This window comes from Hyalella azteca, unplaced genomic scaffold, assembly GCF_000764305.2.
Source record: "Hyalella azteca isolate HAZT.00-mixed unplaced genomic scaffold, Hazt_2.0.2 contig9145, whole genome shotgun sequence".
Taxonomy (NCBI): domain Eukaryota; kingdom Metazoa; phylum Arthropoda; class Malacostraca; order Amphipoda; family Hyalellidae; genus Hyalella; species Hyalella azteca.
Genome location: NW_025939222.1, coordinates 25,732 through 43,732, shown reverse-complemented (window position 1 = coordinate 43,732; position 18,001 = coordinate 25,732). Strand labels below are relative to the sequence as shown.

Sequence of the window (18,001 nt, the reverse complement as noted above, 5' to 3'; positions counted from 1 at the left end):
AATGATACCTAGTGGGGGCAACGGGCCCACGCGTGTCACGGGGCAATGCGCCCATGGTGAAGTCTTGTGTTATACATCATTAGATTTGTCTCAATGACCTTTTCAAACTATGACTAGCTTTGTGAATTACAAATTACACTTCATATTGCATGATTTTTTTATTTGCCGCCTCAAGGCAGCAGGTTTAGTTTCTAGTTATGCGTATTTATGACCACTTTTCGAGTTATTGACTCTTGCCTTGCCAAAAGTTGATGTCAGTCAACACCATTGAGCCAAAAGTTGATGAGAGATTTTATGGTGTTGGCTGAAATCACGATTAGGTACAAAAAATCTCTGCACATAATATCTGGATTATGGACGAAACTGGAACGAAGTTTTTTCTGATCAACTAAATATATTTTTTCTAGTCAAGGATACATTTTTTCATGTCAAGGACGAATTTTTTATCGCAACGATATCTTTTTCAAGTCAAGGATATATAATGTTATGTCAATGAAATATTTTTCTTCACGTCAGTGATAGATTTTTTAAGCCAAGAGTATATTTTTTTTTCAAGTTATGGTCCTTATGGATATGATTTTTGAGTTGTTAATAAATGAATGTCATTTTTTTATTACATTTTTCTTATTTTTAACTGTAAAGTGTTGTTTTGTCATTTTTAAACGAAAAATATGCAATTGTGGTAAAGGGACCAAGGGTGGGCGCCTTGCCCCAAGCCCATGGGCCCATTGCCCCAGGGGTGGGGCAATGGGCCCATTTTGACACTTTTTACAAAATAGTGTTTCATAAAAAATTGAATAACTCTATAGGCGTCTAATTCACATCATACATTCCTCATTAGTTGCACCTTTAAACAAAACAAAGAACCACCTCGTATCAATTAAAACTTCATCAAATATTTAGTTTAAAAAAAGTGGGGGGCGCGCTGCCTCACGTTGCCCTACGTACAACTTTAAAATGTTCTATTTTGCGTACAAACGTAATCGGGTTGTTACACTCACTAGTTTACTTATAATTTGAGTTGATAGGTATGTTCCCGGAGAGTGACATTCGGCGGTAGACAGTTGAATAAGAGTAAAGATTTTCAAACTCGGTTTTTAATCGCCATCTCTTTTGAGCTCAGTTTTTAAAGTTTGGATAGACAAGTACTCGTATAAAGTAGGTTCGCCAACAATAGAAATCATCTCGTTTTATCTGCTCCGTTTTACTGTGGTTCACTTCGAGCAAACTCTATTTTCCCCAATCATCGTAACAAGAATTGTACTGTAACCACGACATTGCGTGCACACTTCCACCTGCTGTTGCTGCTGGGACTAGCGGCCTGAGGCGGTCACCGCAATGGGGGCCGCAGGGCCTCCCCTGCAGCCTGTCACGGTCCTCATTATCTGTCTTCATTGCCGTCACCGCTGCTCCCTCCCTGCCTTGTGTTGGCAGTGTCATGCACCTTGGTTGTTCTTGTAGTGTTGTCCTCACGTGTTAAGGAGGAGGAAAAACAGAAGCGCATCTTGAAGGAATGGATGACCACCATGCAGTCACACCGCTACAAGTTCCAGGAGTCGTGTTGGTACTGAATTTCATCAATGATATCCAGCTAAACATAGATCATTTGCGTATTCATTTGCACAAGTTGTCAGTGGGTTGAGATCAAAAACTTTACTCGAGTCTTGGTGCAGTCATTCGTCGGACTTTAATATTTTATCTTTTTGACGAAAAACGACGGCTTGAAATTGAAATAATCGTGCTATAGGTAACCGCAGCCGCACAAATGAATCCTCGAAGCGTGTACGATTTGCCGAGATTGCATGTGGTCAGTGCCTGAGCGAGAATGATTTTGTACTTCTTTTCTCGGCTTCAATCTTCATAGATTGCTCCGGGCATGGCTCCTTGTGAGCGCCTTCAGCGCTACTGTGGCTTCGCCGAGTCTTGCTCGCAGCGATGAAACGTCGTTTTGCTCCTGACGTGCCTCTTTGACCTCCAGTGTTGTTTTTGTGGAAAGCCGGCGTCTAAATTCTGGGTTATTCTCAGTTACAAAACCTCTCACAACAGTCCTTATTGTTTAATGTTATCAATATAGGTTAGCGAAATAACCATTGTTTGAAATCCGGCCTAACATTTTCTCGCGACGTTATTGCCATTGTAAACGTGAGGTTGGCATTCATTTAGGATCTATTTCTGTTGCTATACTCAATCCCCGTGGCAATCCGCAGCATTACAAATGATTGTATTTGAAGTATCTTTCGGGATAAAAATAGTATATCTTAACCGGATGGAAATGAATTGCAGTTGAATTGGGTTTCATCAGGAAAAAGAATGGCATGCGCGTCCCTAATGTGCAATTTGCGTTCATTTTAGTTTGCGGTGTCTGAGTTAGAAACTACGGCTTTCACAGCGATTTGGGCTAGCATGTGGGGGCAAAGGGTCAAATTCATTCAAATACTGAACAGTATATTTGATCTCATTATGAAATTATTATGTCAAAGGAATACTGATATTTTCAAACAAGTGAGTTCAGAGATATGCATGTAACACGTACTCTTCTGGTTGAAATCTTGAATAACTTATTCAAGAACTATTAAGAATCATAAAACTGGAACGAAGTTTTAGTTTCTGCAACATTTTTTCGTGGCTTATTTATTTATAACATTTTTTCGTGGCTTATTTCGTTTTGATGCATTAAAATTTATTTTCCTGGAGGATTAGGTGAGGTATTCTGAGACGTGCCCTTTCAATTTGCGGTTTTTAAGAACAATGGACGGCCAAAGAAAGTTTAAAAGTCCTCATTTGTGAGGCGAGGGTGCGATTTAGGCAGACAAGGCGGAAATGCGGTTGTTTTCGATGAGGATGCCTCGATATTTTGAACTTCCAAACGGTGCGTGACATGCCTGTTAAAGGGAGACTTGCGGTGAAGGAGCGAAAGTTATTCTCACACTCGATGGGTTTGATGTCCGTCTGTACTGCTCTCTTGAATGAGCGATTCACCGGTATAGCATTGATTAATTTAGTTAGGCACGTTTCCCCCTACTCACGACTTATTGGGTCCATGATCAGGATACCAGTTTCTTTCATTCTGTTGACCAAAATCAATTCAAAAACTTTGACGAAAATTTTATGAAACCGCTAAATGATCGAATTTCTTGAATTTCAATGCAATAATTTATTGCTGAAGTCCAAAGCTTACGAAGTATGTGCTATGTTGCCGCCGATCCAAGGCGCATGTTTTATTGTGGAATTGTTTCCTATTAAGCCCCCGTCCACAACAAGCATCGAATCTGATTGCGCAAAGATGATTGATTGTTCTAGGTTTTATCGTCCTAATACTTTAAATAGCATAGAATTGTAATAGCATTGTTTTATTTACAGTCGTGTTCGAGCGAGCAACTGAGCTACTGCACTCTGCCGCGCGCGCACCGCGAAGTCACCTTCCAGATTCGCTCGGTGTTCTTCGAGAAAGGCCCCGGGCACAAGTCGCTGGGCTTCAGCATCGTCGGGGGAAGGGACTCTCCTAAAGGTTCTATGGGCATCTTCATTAAAACCGTGTTCCCGCAGGGGCAAGCAGCAACCAAAATGTCGCTTCAAGAAGGTGAGTAGAATGATTTTATTTGATATACAGAAATTCCGTTTTCCTGTGGTAATTCAATTTGTTACAATTATTCAAAGTTTTGTTTTCACATTAAGCTCTCACATTAATCATACGTCGTCATATGCTGAGAAACTTGCTTCCAATCGCTCATTTGAACCGTCTGTGGTCCTCTATCGTTTTCGTATTATGTTGAGCACTGTGCAAATAGTGAGGGGAAATGTTTGATCTATAATCTGTTAGGTTTCGTTTAGAAAAGATAACTGGATTGGATGGATTAGTTGTTCAGTCTGGGCCAACCTACCAACTGGGCAGGGTGGCCCAGTGGTTAAAGTTCAGAGTATACCAAGATTGGCGCAGAGAGGCGCGGGTTCGATCCCAGCTCTGTGCGCCTGTTTCTGGTCATAATCGGCAAGGAGGCCGGGCGGTTAAGCAGTTTGAAAAAAAAAAGAGAGCACTGAGTTGCATGTTCGAGACCACAACAAGCTGTGAATGTTCTGCAAAATTATAAATCGATGACAGTCACACGGCCTAAAAAAACTGAAAGCCCTATCAGTATTATTGTTATTATTATTATTACAATTATTATTATTATTATGATCATTGTATTTTTATTATTTTTACTGGGGACGGGTGTGGTCGTAGTTTACGATGAGATTGCCTGCATTCCAGGAGACGAAGTGCTGACGGTGAACGGCAAGTCATTAGCGGGCGCATCGCACGCGGAGGCAATCGCAGCCTTCAAGAGCATCAGGCAAGGGGAGGTTCATATCACCATCGGGCGTCGTATGAAGAGGAAGACAAACCCCTCCCCAACTACCGGGGAGTGGACCTCCCAGGCCAGCCCCAACCAAGCCCCTGAGCAGCAAGGTTGTAATGAAGCTCATACTTCTTCCCCAATCGAGGAAGTTAAAAATGAGGCTGGGATGAGGCAGAGGATGAATGAGCTGAGGAGTGGTGAAGCTGCTGACGTTGTTGCTGCTATGCGTGTTGCGTCTCTTGACATTGCGTCTTCGGTATTTGATCAGAACAGTTCTCACAATAGTTTACTAGTAAAGGTTTGAAAATCTTCTGTAAAACCCTTCAATTCTATTATGCAACTTTGTACAGATTTAACTGAAATTGTGACTCCTCAGTCTTGGAGTAGGCATTAGACAATTTCTTCAATCTTGCCATACGTCAATTGTTTTCTATCAGTTTTTACGTTTTATTAGAACAACGTATTCGTGGAAATATGTTTCGTGAAAAGTTCCAGTGAGATGGAAAAAATATCGGATCTCGAATTTCTGTGTAATTTCTATCAATTAGGAACATGGGCAGTTAATGAGAATTTGTATCAAATGCGCTTGAATGGATCAACCCGTACCCTATTCTAGTTTATTGACTCGCAAGGGAATATTTCTTTGCAGGTCGTTTTCTTAACAGTGAAAGAAGTTGTAGATTCCTGTGGACTAACAAGCAATTGTCTCTGCGGTATAAATGCTTTACAAGTCATCAGAAGTATATCGTAATCGTCTATATATTAAGGTAGTACGGTGTCTAGGATGTAATTGTATGTTAAATGTTCATAATTAATTTTGCATTTCTTCATTATTATTTGTGTCGGAAAGTTGAGAGTATAATTAGCGTAAATGAGGCATAGTTAAGTCGCTCAAACCAAAGCTAGTTTATTGTCTAGTGCCGCGCTCGCGCGGCTAATCATCAAACTCTGATTTTGTTTATAAATTATTCGTACATATCCCAGTTTTATGGGAATATAATCAATAATAAAATCTGTTTCAATATGGTGTTTCAAAAATCGTAGTCGTCGGTCAGTTTAGTATTTGAAAAAAGTAAGAGTTGAAGTAAATGTTTGTAATGCCTCGAGTATTTTTGCTCTAAAGTAAGAGTTTTACACAAGAATGCACATGAAAATATTCGGTTACGAAAACAATTTAAATTGAAAGCACTTACTTGGTTCTACTCCCGCAGTTTATCCTAAGCCATTTTTCTCAGACGAAGACAACTTTTTTGCCTAAACATGTATTATTCCGAGGCTCATTTCCACCGTTTATTTTATTGAAATTTTAGAGCACACAATTAATTAAAATAAATGAGACTGTGGTATTTCAGTACGCATATCTATGAACTTTCCCTCATGTCCAAAGTTGAGGGCCAGTCTGAGGCTACCGTCTCTTTTCAAGTGACGGTAGCGGTGCTGAAAAGCGACTTCCTACGCCTCTACTTTATTTTTAAGCCCGATTTCTTTCCTTAAAAATCAAACGCCATTGCTACAAATTACTTAATTGCTGAAACGGACACAGATTGTCTTACGTTCTATAATTTATATGCGTTACTGTAGAGCTTTATTTACTGGCTTTACCCACTGAACTAGTCGCTCTTAGGCTTAGTTATCTCCTAATTAACGGCTGGACTCGCTTCATTTACCACAACGCATCGACATGACGTCGGCGCAATTCACTGTGTGTTTTAGATTTTATTCGCTGCAAATAATCCCTAGAATCACCATCACTAGTGTATGCCGGAAATTGCCAGCATCGCAGTAGCTTGTACTATTGTTTACGAACAATCATATACGAGAAGATCTACAACTGAATTTTACCTTTTGCATTTTCATTTTGTAAATTCAGCGGTCTCGATTGTTGACGACGAAAAAAATTTCTGCTGAAATTGAGGCAATAATATTGACAATATTACAATAGAGATTCATTTATATCGTAACGTTGAGTAACGATGCTTAGCAGCTCTTGTAATATCGTGCTAGCTATGAACAATATTCAGGCACATTGATATTGCGCGAAAATAATTCAAACCCGAAACAGCGAGACAAGAAAAGTCAGGAAATTATATTTCTTTAATGACCACTCGCCTGTTAGTGCAGGAACACATAGAAATGCAACGCAATTAAAGAAAAAGCTCCATTGCAATTGGCAGAAGATAGTGAGGGGCCTAAACTGCAAGCAATTTATTTCTAGGAGTAATTAGAAATTTGTTTCCTTTATTGTTGTAAGATTAGTTCATTGCTAGCGATGTTTAGTTTAGATTAGATTTCAGATTAGCTGGCTCAAACATTATAGGTAACTTGAAGCCACGCATTGTCTGCCATTGAATCTTTTTATTTCAAGACAAATCTTACAAGATCTACACATGCGATGGAGGGAAGAACTATACGTTTAACCTTTTTACTTTCACCACACATTATAACATCATTCGACTAGAATCAGCATCAAACACCTGCCGTTAATGTTTCCAGTGATGTTATCTTCATTTTATGCAGATCAAGTGTCCGTAGTTATGGCACCAGTAATCTTAAAACTAGTTCTACCAAAACTATTTTTCCAAATTCAAAACTTCATCTATAAACAATATCGACATGGGTTACTTTTAGTTCCCAATCGAGGTGGGCAGTTACCAGCCAATGTGTCCTCACGAAATAGCCCTGTATAATACACACAACTAGCAAAAAAAATTCCATTTTTTTGAACACATTTCAAAGAAATAAACAAAAGCTAACTGTTCCTTTTGTAAATAAATGCACTAATTTCCTTTCGTAAATAAACATAATAACTTTCTTTCATAAATGTAATAACTTTCCATTAACGTACAAAATGTTCCTTTCGTAAATAAACACCGAGTCACTGACCTAAGCTAATGCCTACAGACTTACATCAAGAGCAGCATTGAACACATACTGCCCTCTACTATTAAACTTATAAGGCACGTCAATTATCTCACAGATGTCCTTCATCTCCACTGAGGCGGTGTCATCTTTAGCCACTGTAAATACAGTCTTGGATTCACTGGCATGGAGGAATGTGACAGACACCTCAGTCTCATCAAAGTGATCAACAGTGGCTAAATATTTTCAATGTTTGTCACTGCTGTTGCTGACATAGACTTTGGTAATCACAAAGCTACCCACTTTAAGTGCACTGCTCTTAGTTATTGTTGAGGTGCAGGATCCTTCATCAGTGGCACTGATAGCAGCAGTTGCTTTTAGTTTCTTGGTAGGGGTGGGCTTTACTTTGTTAGATGTATTACCTGCTGTAGGGGTCCCAGAACTAGGAGAGGGTATTTCTTTCTGCACCTTTGATGGTGTGCCTGCTGGTGTTAGCATTGGTGTCAATACTCTGCCACTTCTGGAGCGTGTAGGCCTGACATCGTATATTTCTTCTGAATCTGGGTCAGTATCCATGTCTGTGCTCTCTGACTCAGCATTATCTCTCCTTGCAAGCAAATTCAGTTTCCTCTTAACATTCTGTCGAACTGCGTATGCAGATAGATCCTTTGATGTTGAAGGGTGCACGTCAAAAGTGGATTGGCCAGATACTTCAGCTTCATCTTGGCTTATTGTTGACACAATACGAGTGCCAGCTTGAATTTTTGCTCCTCTTCCTCCACGACGACCTCCTCTAAAACATTTTGGAAACTTCTTCTCTTCAAGGTAATTGACAAAGGCATTTGAAAGACTGCTTGCGTCAGGTGATTTTTCAATCACAAGGGAAGAGGATGTAGTGGAACTGGTAGCCCGTGATAAGATTGGTGTGGCATCTGTACCAGTATGGGTGTTGCCCAGTCTGCGAAGCAGGTTATTTATGTCCAAGGGGAAAATCCCAGTAGCCCTGAAGCCACTTTTCAGGTTTTTTTCAATGTTTGGATAGAATGAAGGGTGTTTGAAGAGTTTGTTCACCTGTTTTGGGAAGACTTGCTTGTTCACTAAGCTTACAGATGGGTTTTCTACTTTGAACTCCTCCAGGACATGTTTCCAGGCCTTCTTCATAGGTCCAAAAAAGGCCACATCCAGTGGCAAAGTTTTATCTGTAGAGTTAGGGGGAAGGCAGATAAACTTGATGTCATTGTCTTCTGCTAGTTTGAGTACAGTCTCTGAGAAGTGAGCACTCAGATTATCACCAATAACAGCCTTGGGCCCATCCAGGTTTTGAAGGTGAGGCAAGAGGAGTTCACCAAACCACTTATGAAAGGCATTAGCATCCATCCAGCCACTGGCTGTGTTATAGAATTGTGTGCCGTTCTTACAGCAGCGAAAATGACAGCAAGGATCTCCTTTTGGACCTCCTTGTATCCATGATGAGTAGAGGTTATCACTTTTGTATATTATGAAAGGTGGCAGCAATGTACCATCAGCAGATCCACACAACATCATCGTGACGCAGCTCTTGCTCATATCAATAACCCGGTCAGGATACTTGACACCTCTGCGATATAAGAATTTTGAGTCGCTGGTATTGTCTGCTATGTTCGTCTCATCGTAATTGAAGATATGAGTGGGAGGAATGCCCTGGAGCTCGATTGTTAACCTTTCATGGTAATCCCTCAACTGTGCCTCCCCCACAGAGGCTCTGCTCTTTTTAATATCATTGGATACTCTCTTTCTGATCTCACTATGCCGCTTAATGAAAGACTGGGCCCAGCCTGGGCCTGGCAAATTCATAGAAAACATGGGAACGGTGCGCCCTTCTGAATCAAGGTAGCTTTTGACCATGATGCGTAAGTCCATTGGTTGGAGAGGGAAGCCATAGTCACTGCACTGAAGTGTCCTCTTCACTATAAGGGCCTCCTCTACCTGTGTAAGGGCCTCTTCCTTGAAATTTGGTACGCTGCAATTTTAAAAGAGAAAGGTTAAACACAAATGTGCATTTCACAAATAGAACCCCATTTAGTGAACCAATATGTTTTTCAGCTGTTTTAACTGTTTCAACACTAGAAACCTAGGACGTCTCGGGCGAATTTACGGCCGGACTCGTGGCCGGTCTAATTGCCCATCTCCAAATTCAGTGACCACGAATATCTCCCAAACTAATGAACGCAGCTCTATGAAACTTGGAACACGTATTCACCAGAACCTAACGGTGATGTTTAGCTCGTAATTTTTTTTTTAATTTCACCTTCATTCGTTAGTTACGCGTATATTGCGAAACAGGCCGAAATTCGCAGTGATCAAAGAATTTCTTCCAAAGTATTGAACAGATTTGAACGAAATTTTGAATATAAATTCCTACTACCAAACGGTGATTTTTTGGCTTATAATTTTTTTCCGATTTTACCTTCGTTTGCGAGTTTTTTTCCATTTCACAGTCATTCTTGATTTCACACTTCCTTATATTCGGCCCGTATCGCCAAGTAATTTGTCGCTTAAATTTGCGGCGATCAAGAAATTTCTTTTCAACTACTACTGAACAGATTTTGAACATATTTGATGTTCAAAATGTTTAGCTGATGGTGATGTTTAGCTCGTGACATTTTTTCTATTTTGCTTTCGCTCGCGAGTTATACAGATATAGGAGGAACGATCGGCTTTTCTACCGGCCGGTTTAACCATGAGCCGTTTACTTATAGCCGTATACGTATAGCCGTATAACTCGCAAAGGAAGGCAAAATCGAAAAAATTATAACGAGCTAAACATCACCGTTGCTGAGGTTAGGTATTTAAATACTAATTTTCGTTCAAATCTGTTCAGTAGTTTGGAAGAAATTTCTTGATTACTGCAAATTTAAGCACGTATTGCTGTTTAAATCGCGAATGAAGGGGAAAAGAAAAAAAACGAAGGCACAACAGAAAAAAAATTTCACGAGCTAAACATTACCGTTCGGTAGTAAGGACTGTAAATTCAAAATTTCGTTTGAAACTGTTCTGGGCAGAGATTAACGAAACTTCGCTAAGTATACGTAACTTTTCGTACTTACGTTCAAAAAGTTACGTATTGCGTAAGTCAGTCAAAATTTGGCTTTAACAAAACTGTCTTACGCAAGACTCATCTGAAAAGGTATTATCGAAACCATCCAACTAACTGACCAATCAGAGGCTTCGAATTTGCCATTCCTAGGCTCCTAGCTCCTGTCGACTCAGTACGCAGTGCGCGTTGATGAAAGGAGGTTGTATTGTGTCAGCGTCATCTGCGTTGACTGACTAGGGAGCATTTGGAGAAATGAGTGAGACGTTGTCTAAATAGCAATGACAACGCCTTAATTGTAATTTTTTGCAATCGAGGCAAATAATTACATTTTTCCCATTCAAAATTTGAGGACTTTTTAGAACATTTTGTGAGTTGGAGTTCAACCATCAGCGGAGAAAGAGAGGAATTTGTGTACGTAGCTAGAAAAATGGTTGGCTTGTCAAACTCCACTTAGTTTTGAATCAAAAAGTCATGAAGATATTATTTTAGAGAATGATCATAAAACTCTTATAGATACGAATATCAAGATTTGCTTGCAAATTATATATAGCACAAAAGGAAAAGAAATTAGCTGGCATAACTTAATTGAAATTTTTCCTCAAAAAGCACCGTTTAGCACGATCACATATTATGCCTACGTTGAATTATTGACAAAATTCTATCACAATTCACCGTGTTGCAAGTAAATCAATAGTTTTATATTGCTTCGGCACACTCAAAACGTCTACGTAACTCCACTTACGACACCTCCGAGCAGGCGTAGAGCTACGTACGGCTTCTTGTACGTAGCTTCCCGCGCAAATGTTTTGATAATACCACCGCTAGAGTTACTTCTTCATATCAGCACTTACGCCACACGTAAGTCGCTACGTGTACTTAGCGATGATTTGATAATCCGGCCCCAGTAGTTTGGAAGAAATTCCTTGATCACTGTGAATTTTGGCCCGTATTGCCATATAACAATAGCAAAAACAAATGAAGGCAAAATTCAAAAAATTTTCACAAGCTTAACATTACTGTTAGGTCCTAATGAATATGTGTATCAAGTTTCATCGAGTTAAGTTCATTAGTTTGAGAGATATTACTTGATCATTGAATTAGGGAAATTGGTCGTGAGACCGGCCGCGAGTCCGGCCGTTAATTTGTCCGAGACGTAAACCCAAGAGAGGTTAAAAAACATATCTGGGTGAAAAAACTATGCGCTGCACGTGTTGTGTACAAATCGCCAAACAAACGTTCGAACTTCTGACTTCGGACTGCCGCCTCCCTTACCGCCCCTCTACCGCCCTGTTCTTCCTTACCGCTCCCCAAAATCTTTCCACCGCCCCTAGGGGGGCGATATCGCCCACTTTGGGAACCACTGCAATAGGATGTCTTCCATTAAAACTTCGGTTACACGGATAAAACGTAGTTTTATTTCAGCAAAGAGCACTTGAAAGGGATACGTTTAAAAAATAACAGAACCAGCACGATAGACATTACACTGCTTGATGGAGCATTTAGAGCACAGCCACACAAACTAGCGTTGGAGCACAAGATCGCTAACTTAGCAACGAAGCGAGGTAAGTTCAGGTTAGAACCTCAGTGTACGGCTGGCGGGACACGACTGACTACCTGACTCACAGCCGCTCAGACCTCTCCTTGCACTACGTCGTTCCAACGGCTGTAAGGTCTGACTCTAATGTTACAAGCGCAGCTTCGCCAGACGCAACAGAACAATTTAGCCAAAAAAATGCACATGGGAATAAATGAACGTATCAATCGAGCAATGAATATTAGTGAACCATGTTCACCGTTCACACGTCAATTCGACGTTATTGAAATGGTCGATGACTTGTGACTTCCAACCTGGCAAATAACGTTGAAATAACGTTAACTCAATGTTATTTCAATATACAATGCTTGGTTCTCACCACGTCTGGCTGGCTGCAGACATACCTACTCACCATGATGTTATGAGTACACGTCCTCATGTTGGCTGCAGACATAATAATAATAATAACAACGGTTTCAGCGCTTAACATTAGGCGGTAGAACTGCCGCCGATTCTTAACATTGCAAAATATTCACAGCATGTTGCTGCGGTCTCCAACGCGCAACTCACTGCTCCAATTCTGTGCTTAACCGCCAGGCCTCCTCGCCGATTCTGACCAGAAACTGGTGCACAGAGCTGGGATCGAACCCGCGCCTCTCTGCGCCGATCATGGTACTCTGAACTGTAACCACTGGGCCACCCTGTACATGAAGATTATTGACAACCTTTGCAGGTTCCAAATCATAAATTTTAGTCCAACAAATCCATCATACTCACCATAATGAGCCATGAGGCTCCCAGGGTCCCAGGCAGACCCAGCAAAACTCGGACTTGCAGGCGACGTTCTTGCAGACCATGTGGTTGCATCCTCCGTCCTTCTCTATGATCACTCTACACTTAGGGCACTCCTGTCAAAATAAATCATCTGTACACAATACAAATTATTTGTATTTGGTCACTTTATATTCGCTGCAGTAAAATGGGCAGAAAAATTGTTTTGTGGATGCAAGGGTGCACATATTGACTCCCAAAGGGGTTCAAAGACGGAAATCAAGGGGTCGATGAATTGGTAGGAGTTGAAAGGGAATCAATCATGGAAAATATAATATATATATATATATATATATATATTATATTTTGAACATACTTTAAAAGAAACTCAGTTCGGTGATGACAGATATCCATATGAAAAACTTGCTGTCATCATCACATATCTCGACCCACTCATAATTTACTTACTTCATCACATTTCTTGACCAACTAACATCTTACTCAGGGATTCCAATCTAACTCACTTTGGTGTTAGCAGATATCCAGTTGGAAGTCTCGCTGTCGTCATCACATATCTCGACCCACTTATAATTTACTTACTTCATCACATTTCTTGACCAACTAACATCTTACTCAGGGATTCCAATCTAACTGACTTTGGTGTTAGCAGATATCCAGTTGGAAGTCTCGCTGTCGTCATCGCACTTCTTGACACACTCTTTGAGCAGGCTGCACTTGACTGGGCCATGCCAGTTAGCCCCGCAGCTGAAGCAGAACACGTGCTGACACTTGCACTGCACGCGTCGGGCGTCCGCGTGGGGCGCCTTCACCACGAACTTGCAGTCGGGGAATGGGCACCAGCGCAGCTGTCTGTTGCACTGCCGGNAGGGGCATGGAGGGCGTGAGGAGGGGCATGGAGGGCGTGAGGAGGGGCATGGAGGGCGTGAGAAGGGGCATGGAGGGCGTGAGAAGGAGCATGGAGGGCGTGAGGAGGGGCATGGAGGGCGTGAGAAGGGGCATCCCGGCATGGAGGACATGAAAGGTATGGGGAATAGAAGGTACGTATGAGGCATGTAGGTATAGGTTGGTATGGGGAGCCTTCTCTCTCTCTCTCAAAACCAAACAGGTTTCCAAAACACACAACATTTATTATGGAGAACAAGATCAAAATCATAAATAAGACAGAAGCTTAACATTAAACATTTTACCTCACCTAAACTCTGATATAAAAAAAAGATGTTCAAATAAAAATTCTTACCTCAACAAAGCTCTGGGATATTCTGTGCTGGTATATAAGCTTGACTTTAGGGTCCTTCAGGAGGCTCATAACCTGACTGTCCTCCACGACCACAGGACAGTTGTACCCCGCACATGTAATGCACTGGCCCGTGCCCTCGTCTACTACCTTCGTACTAATGTACTCGCTCCAGCACGACAAACAATAGCGGTGGCCGCACTCCAGCCCAGACATCATCTGTACCATTAAAACAATATTAAGCATATTGTTTTTTACCAACAATAAAAAATCTATAACCTTCATAATAATGTACTCACACTAGCAAAACATACAATAGTGGTGGCAATTGCATGATTAAGACAAAAATGGTACAGCAAAAACAGGGATTACAATATTACAATTGTACAGCAAAAAACATGAACCAGTGAGGTTTGAAATTTTCTAACAATAAAATACATACAAGCTTGGTACTAGTGTACTCGTTCCATCAGAACATACAATGTCATCTGCAGGATTAAATAAAATAAACAGTAAAATAATCCTTCTGGGAATAGATGTAATTATTAATATAAAACTTGCATCATCAAGACATTGGAAGGCTGATATCTTGTTGAGTATAAACAGTATTTGTAGATGGAAAGGCCATCAAAATCTGGAGTTAACAAAGTTTGCCATCCAAAATGGATGGCTACTCATTCAAGTCAATGGATGACAAATGGGTTGCTGCTCAAGAATGTTACATATCAAAATGAATGTTACATATCAATAAGAACACACCTTAGATGGCATCTTGAGGCAGCAAATAGCACATTCCTCCATGCCTGAACTGGACTGCATGGCAGGCTGCAAATTAAAGACGTGTTCACAGGGTAATTCTATGGCATCTTGATGTACATTTATGTTGCCTTTCAAAATTGTAATGAGACCAGTGAAGACCAAGGAATAAGTTTTATTGCTAATTTGCTGCTAAACAATTCAAATATTATTTTTTGCTGGCATTGGTAGTAAAAATCCTTGGATCCAGATGTATGAATAGAAAGTTAAATACTACATATATAGGTGCTAAATCATTTTAATTCAAAGGAATAGGTAGAGGTTCTAAATCCAAGTTCATTTCATAGAAAAAATTCACTTGAGATAATCTACATTAAAAACATACCATTTAATTAACAAGCTTACTACTTTTTCCATTTTGTATGAACTTGCAATTTGTGCTTACTTAGCAGTGTAACAAGATAATCTCCATTAATAATAATATAATCTCCTCTAAATGTATATAAGAACCATTTATTTAAAAAGCTTACCACTTCTTTCTTTTTGTATGGACTGGCAATCTGTGCTTCTTCAAAAAGCTTCTCCTGGTTGCTGTCAAAGAAGCGCTCCATGAGCTTCTCCTTGTCCCATCTGAAGTGATTGAGCAGCAGCCGAGCTGTTGTGTGGGGGATCTGCAATACAAGAAATTATATATTGTTTTATTATTATACCTGGGTAGGAAAAATTAATAAATCTAATTAATTCCTGGCAACAGATGTGCTGCAGTGTTAGATATCAGGACAGGGACCTAATTAAAATTTCATGTATATGTATAGGTACATAATTGTTTGACTAAGAAGTTTAGGGCAATTTTTTCAACAATCAACTAAAGCAGGCAAGTAACCAATCAAATGAAATGTTGATAATTTGATTACCTACAGATAGGATATGAAAAAATTCAAAATATTTTACATCTAAGTACTACATTCAAATTGGAAGTGTAGATAGTGATTATAATGAAAAAAATTTCATTCAATAAATGCGAAACTCACTACATTCAATATGTATACGTATGTCATAAATGGCCATACAAAATGGGAAACATTATGGAATATACATCTCAAAGTGTTGATTTCAAGCATGACAATTGAGAATGGTGAGCATTGTTGACACAGAATGGTAACACAACATGAATAAAACTTGTTCTTGAAGAACATGAACTAGAAAAACATGAAATAGAATGAAGTCAACGTTATTTGTCTTAAATTGCAAGATTATTGAACGACATTTTACAATTAAATTCCTTATATGAATTTTTTCAGTTAATACAGAGATAAATATATGAAAATAAATATCTAAATAGTAATTGATGCCTCAAATGATTATTTAACAAATGAACTTGGATGTTGCTCCAGTATGATCTGAGACTGGCATGCACTTATATACCAAACATTATATACTTATATATTACCCATATATTTATATACATACCAATTATCATGTATGTATATTAATGATACCATGGATCTTAGAGCCTTAATGAGATCTGACCTTGACAACACTGTTGAATTCTTTGATGAACTCAAGCATGTGTTCTGAAACATCTTCAGTTGAGAGAATTTCATAAGCCAGGTCCTCATTGTCTCTGATGTAACGGTTAGCAGGGCCAATTCTTTCTTCACCATCACCACCAAAATCAAGTCCCACATCAACATCACTTGACTCATTTCCACCATCACTATCATAATGATAATCTTGCTCCATATTGAATCTGTTGAAGAAAAATATTAGAATGGATTATCATAAAATCAGAATGAAAGCTGTTCAAGGGACTTTTAATACTTTTGAGTTTCCTTTCAAAGAACTTTTTGGTTAGGAAAGTGTGGTTTACTTTAAAACAAACATAAGATAATAGCAGCAAACAGGAACTGGTGTGGTAAATCAAGACAGTCCTCCATCATGGTGTAAAAATGTTACCGTATAGCAGTGAAACAAATTAAAATATTGCAAAACTTAAACATTCTCCCTATCTATGTAGCATAAAGGAAGTTAAGAAATTATACATCTACTAGCTCTAAAAATTCCCTGAAAAAATGCTAAAAATTGATAGTCAAACAGGGTAATAGGGGACAATTTTGAACATTTTTTGTCAATAACTTCTAACCAAGAAACATTTCATTGACAATTTTGAGCTCATTTTAAAAGTCTTTGCGAGGGCTATTGCATGGCATCTCTGAAAAATTCCATTTGCTATTCTTAAGGTGCCCAAATTTTTTGCAAAATAAAGTGTCCTAAATTATCCATGGGAATGGGGTAATTCAAGACACTTCAAATAAACCTCAATTTTAAACGTTTGAAGCATGTAGAGTGTACTTGTCTATTACTAACAGCACTCTGAAGTCCAACTCATCCTGTGTAGATAATGTAGATATAGAATAAATGAAATTTTCTGTGAATTGTACCTGTTTTGTCTTTATTGATATGATATTACGATGTCCATGCATCACTGTATTATTGATGTTATATTACATTATCCAAGGACACGCCATTGAGCATTGACAACAACCTTGTGTACTGCAGGCTTCATCCCAGCAGCCATATAGCATTTCTTCTGTATCTATAAACTTGCAGGACTGGGCTTGTAATTTAGCACCATTTTAATTGTGTTAAGTGAATCCATTATAACAAAAGAAGATTGTAAAAACACACCTGAAACAGAAAGGATTATTTTCGTGAAACCATCATTTTTTAGGAGGAATAAATCATTGTTTAGGTTAATTAATTTTCATTCTATGTTGCCTGGTGCAGAATTCTATCAATGACATTCTATGAACAATTTTGTGATGACCAATGATGCATTAATTTTTCATTAAGTGACATTTTGTTAATAATAATAATAAGATAATAATAACGAGCCTCATTATAATAATAATAATAATGAGGACGAACGGCTCAACCACGAGCTGGTGGCAGGGGTGTGGTGGTGGCCATAGCCACGTGCCATCACGCTGCCACCGAACTTCCTGGGGGACAGGGGTGGGGGTGAGGTGGGCTGGTGGCAGGGGTGTGGTGGCGGGAGGAGGGGGGCTGGTGGCAGGGGGGACGTTGGGGCTGGACTATGTCTCATTCATTTCCGTGAGTGTGCTCGTGTGGAGCGGGCATGATGCTGTATGTGCCACTCCCCATCCACAAGTCAGCACTCAGAGCCAGATGGATCACTCCCCGTCCACAAGTCAGCACTCAGAGCCAGATGGATCACTCCCCGTCCACAAGTCAGCACTCAGAGCCAGATGGATCACTCCCCGTCCACAAGTCAGCACTCAGAGCCAGATGGATCACTCCCCGTCCACAAGTCGGCAGTCAGAGCCAGATGGATCACTCCCCGTCCACAAGTCAGCAGTCAGAGCCAGATGGATCACTCCCCGTCCACAAGT

The 18,001-nt window shown here is 39.8% G+C and overlaps 2 protein-coding genes across 3 annotated transcripts in view; one reads left to right on the top strand and one right to left on the bottom strand.

Annotated features, from left to right (window-relative positions):
* LOC108679422 overlaps positions 1-5,439 on the top strand; it is a 77,781-nt gene extending 72,342 nt beyond the window's left edge. For both annotated transcript variants that reach the window (XM_047881930.1, XM_018168040.2), the window contains 2 exons: positions 3,361-3,580; positions 4,250-5,439. In XM_047881930.1, the coding sequence (XP_047737886.1) occupies positions 3,361-3,580; positions 4,250-4,641 (612 nt within the window). In that variant the 3' untranslated portion in view covers positions 4,642-5,439. The remainder of the gene's footprint in view (positions 1-3,360; positions 3,581-4,249) is intronic.
* Positions 5,440-7,094: 1,655 nt separating this feature from the next.
* LOC108679420 lies at positions 7,095-17,160 on the bottom strand. The gene is made up of 8 exons (XM_047881929.1): positions 17,134-17,160; positions 16,119-16,338; positions 15,119-15,259; positions 14,592-14,657; positions 13,836-14,051; positions 13,234-13,455; positions 12,584-12,714; positions 7,095-9,195 (listed from the first exon to the last, which is right to left on the bottom strand). Exons 2-8 carry the CDS (start codon positions 16,329-16,331, stop codon positions 7,443-7,445), a joined length of 2,742 nt encoding a protein of 913 aa, XP_047737885.1. The 5' UTR covers positions 16,332-16,338; positions 17,134-17,160; the 3' UTR covers positions 7,095-7,442.
* Positions 17,161-18,001: the final 841 nt, after the last annotated feature.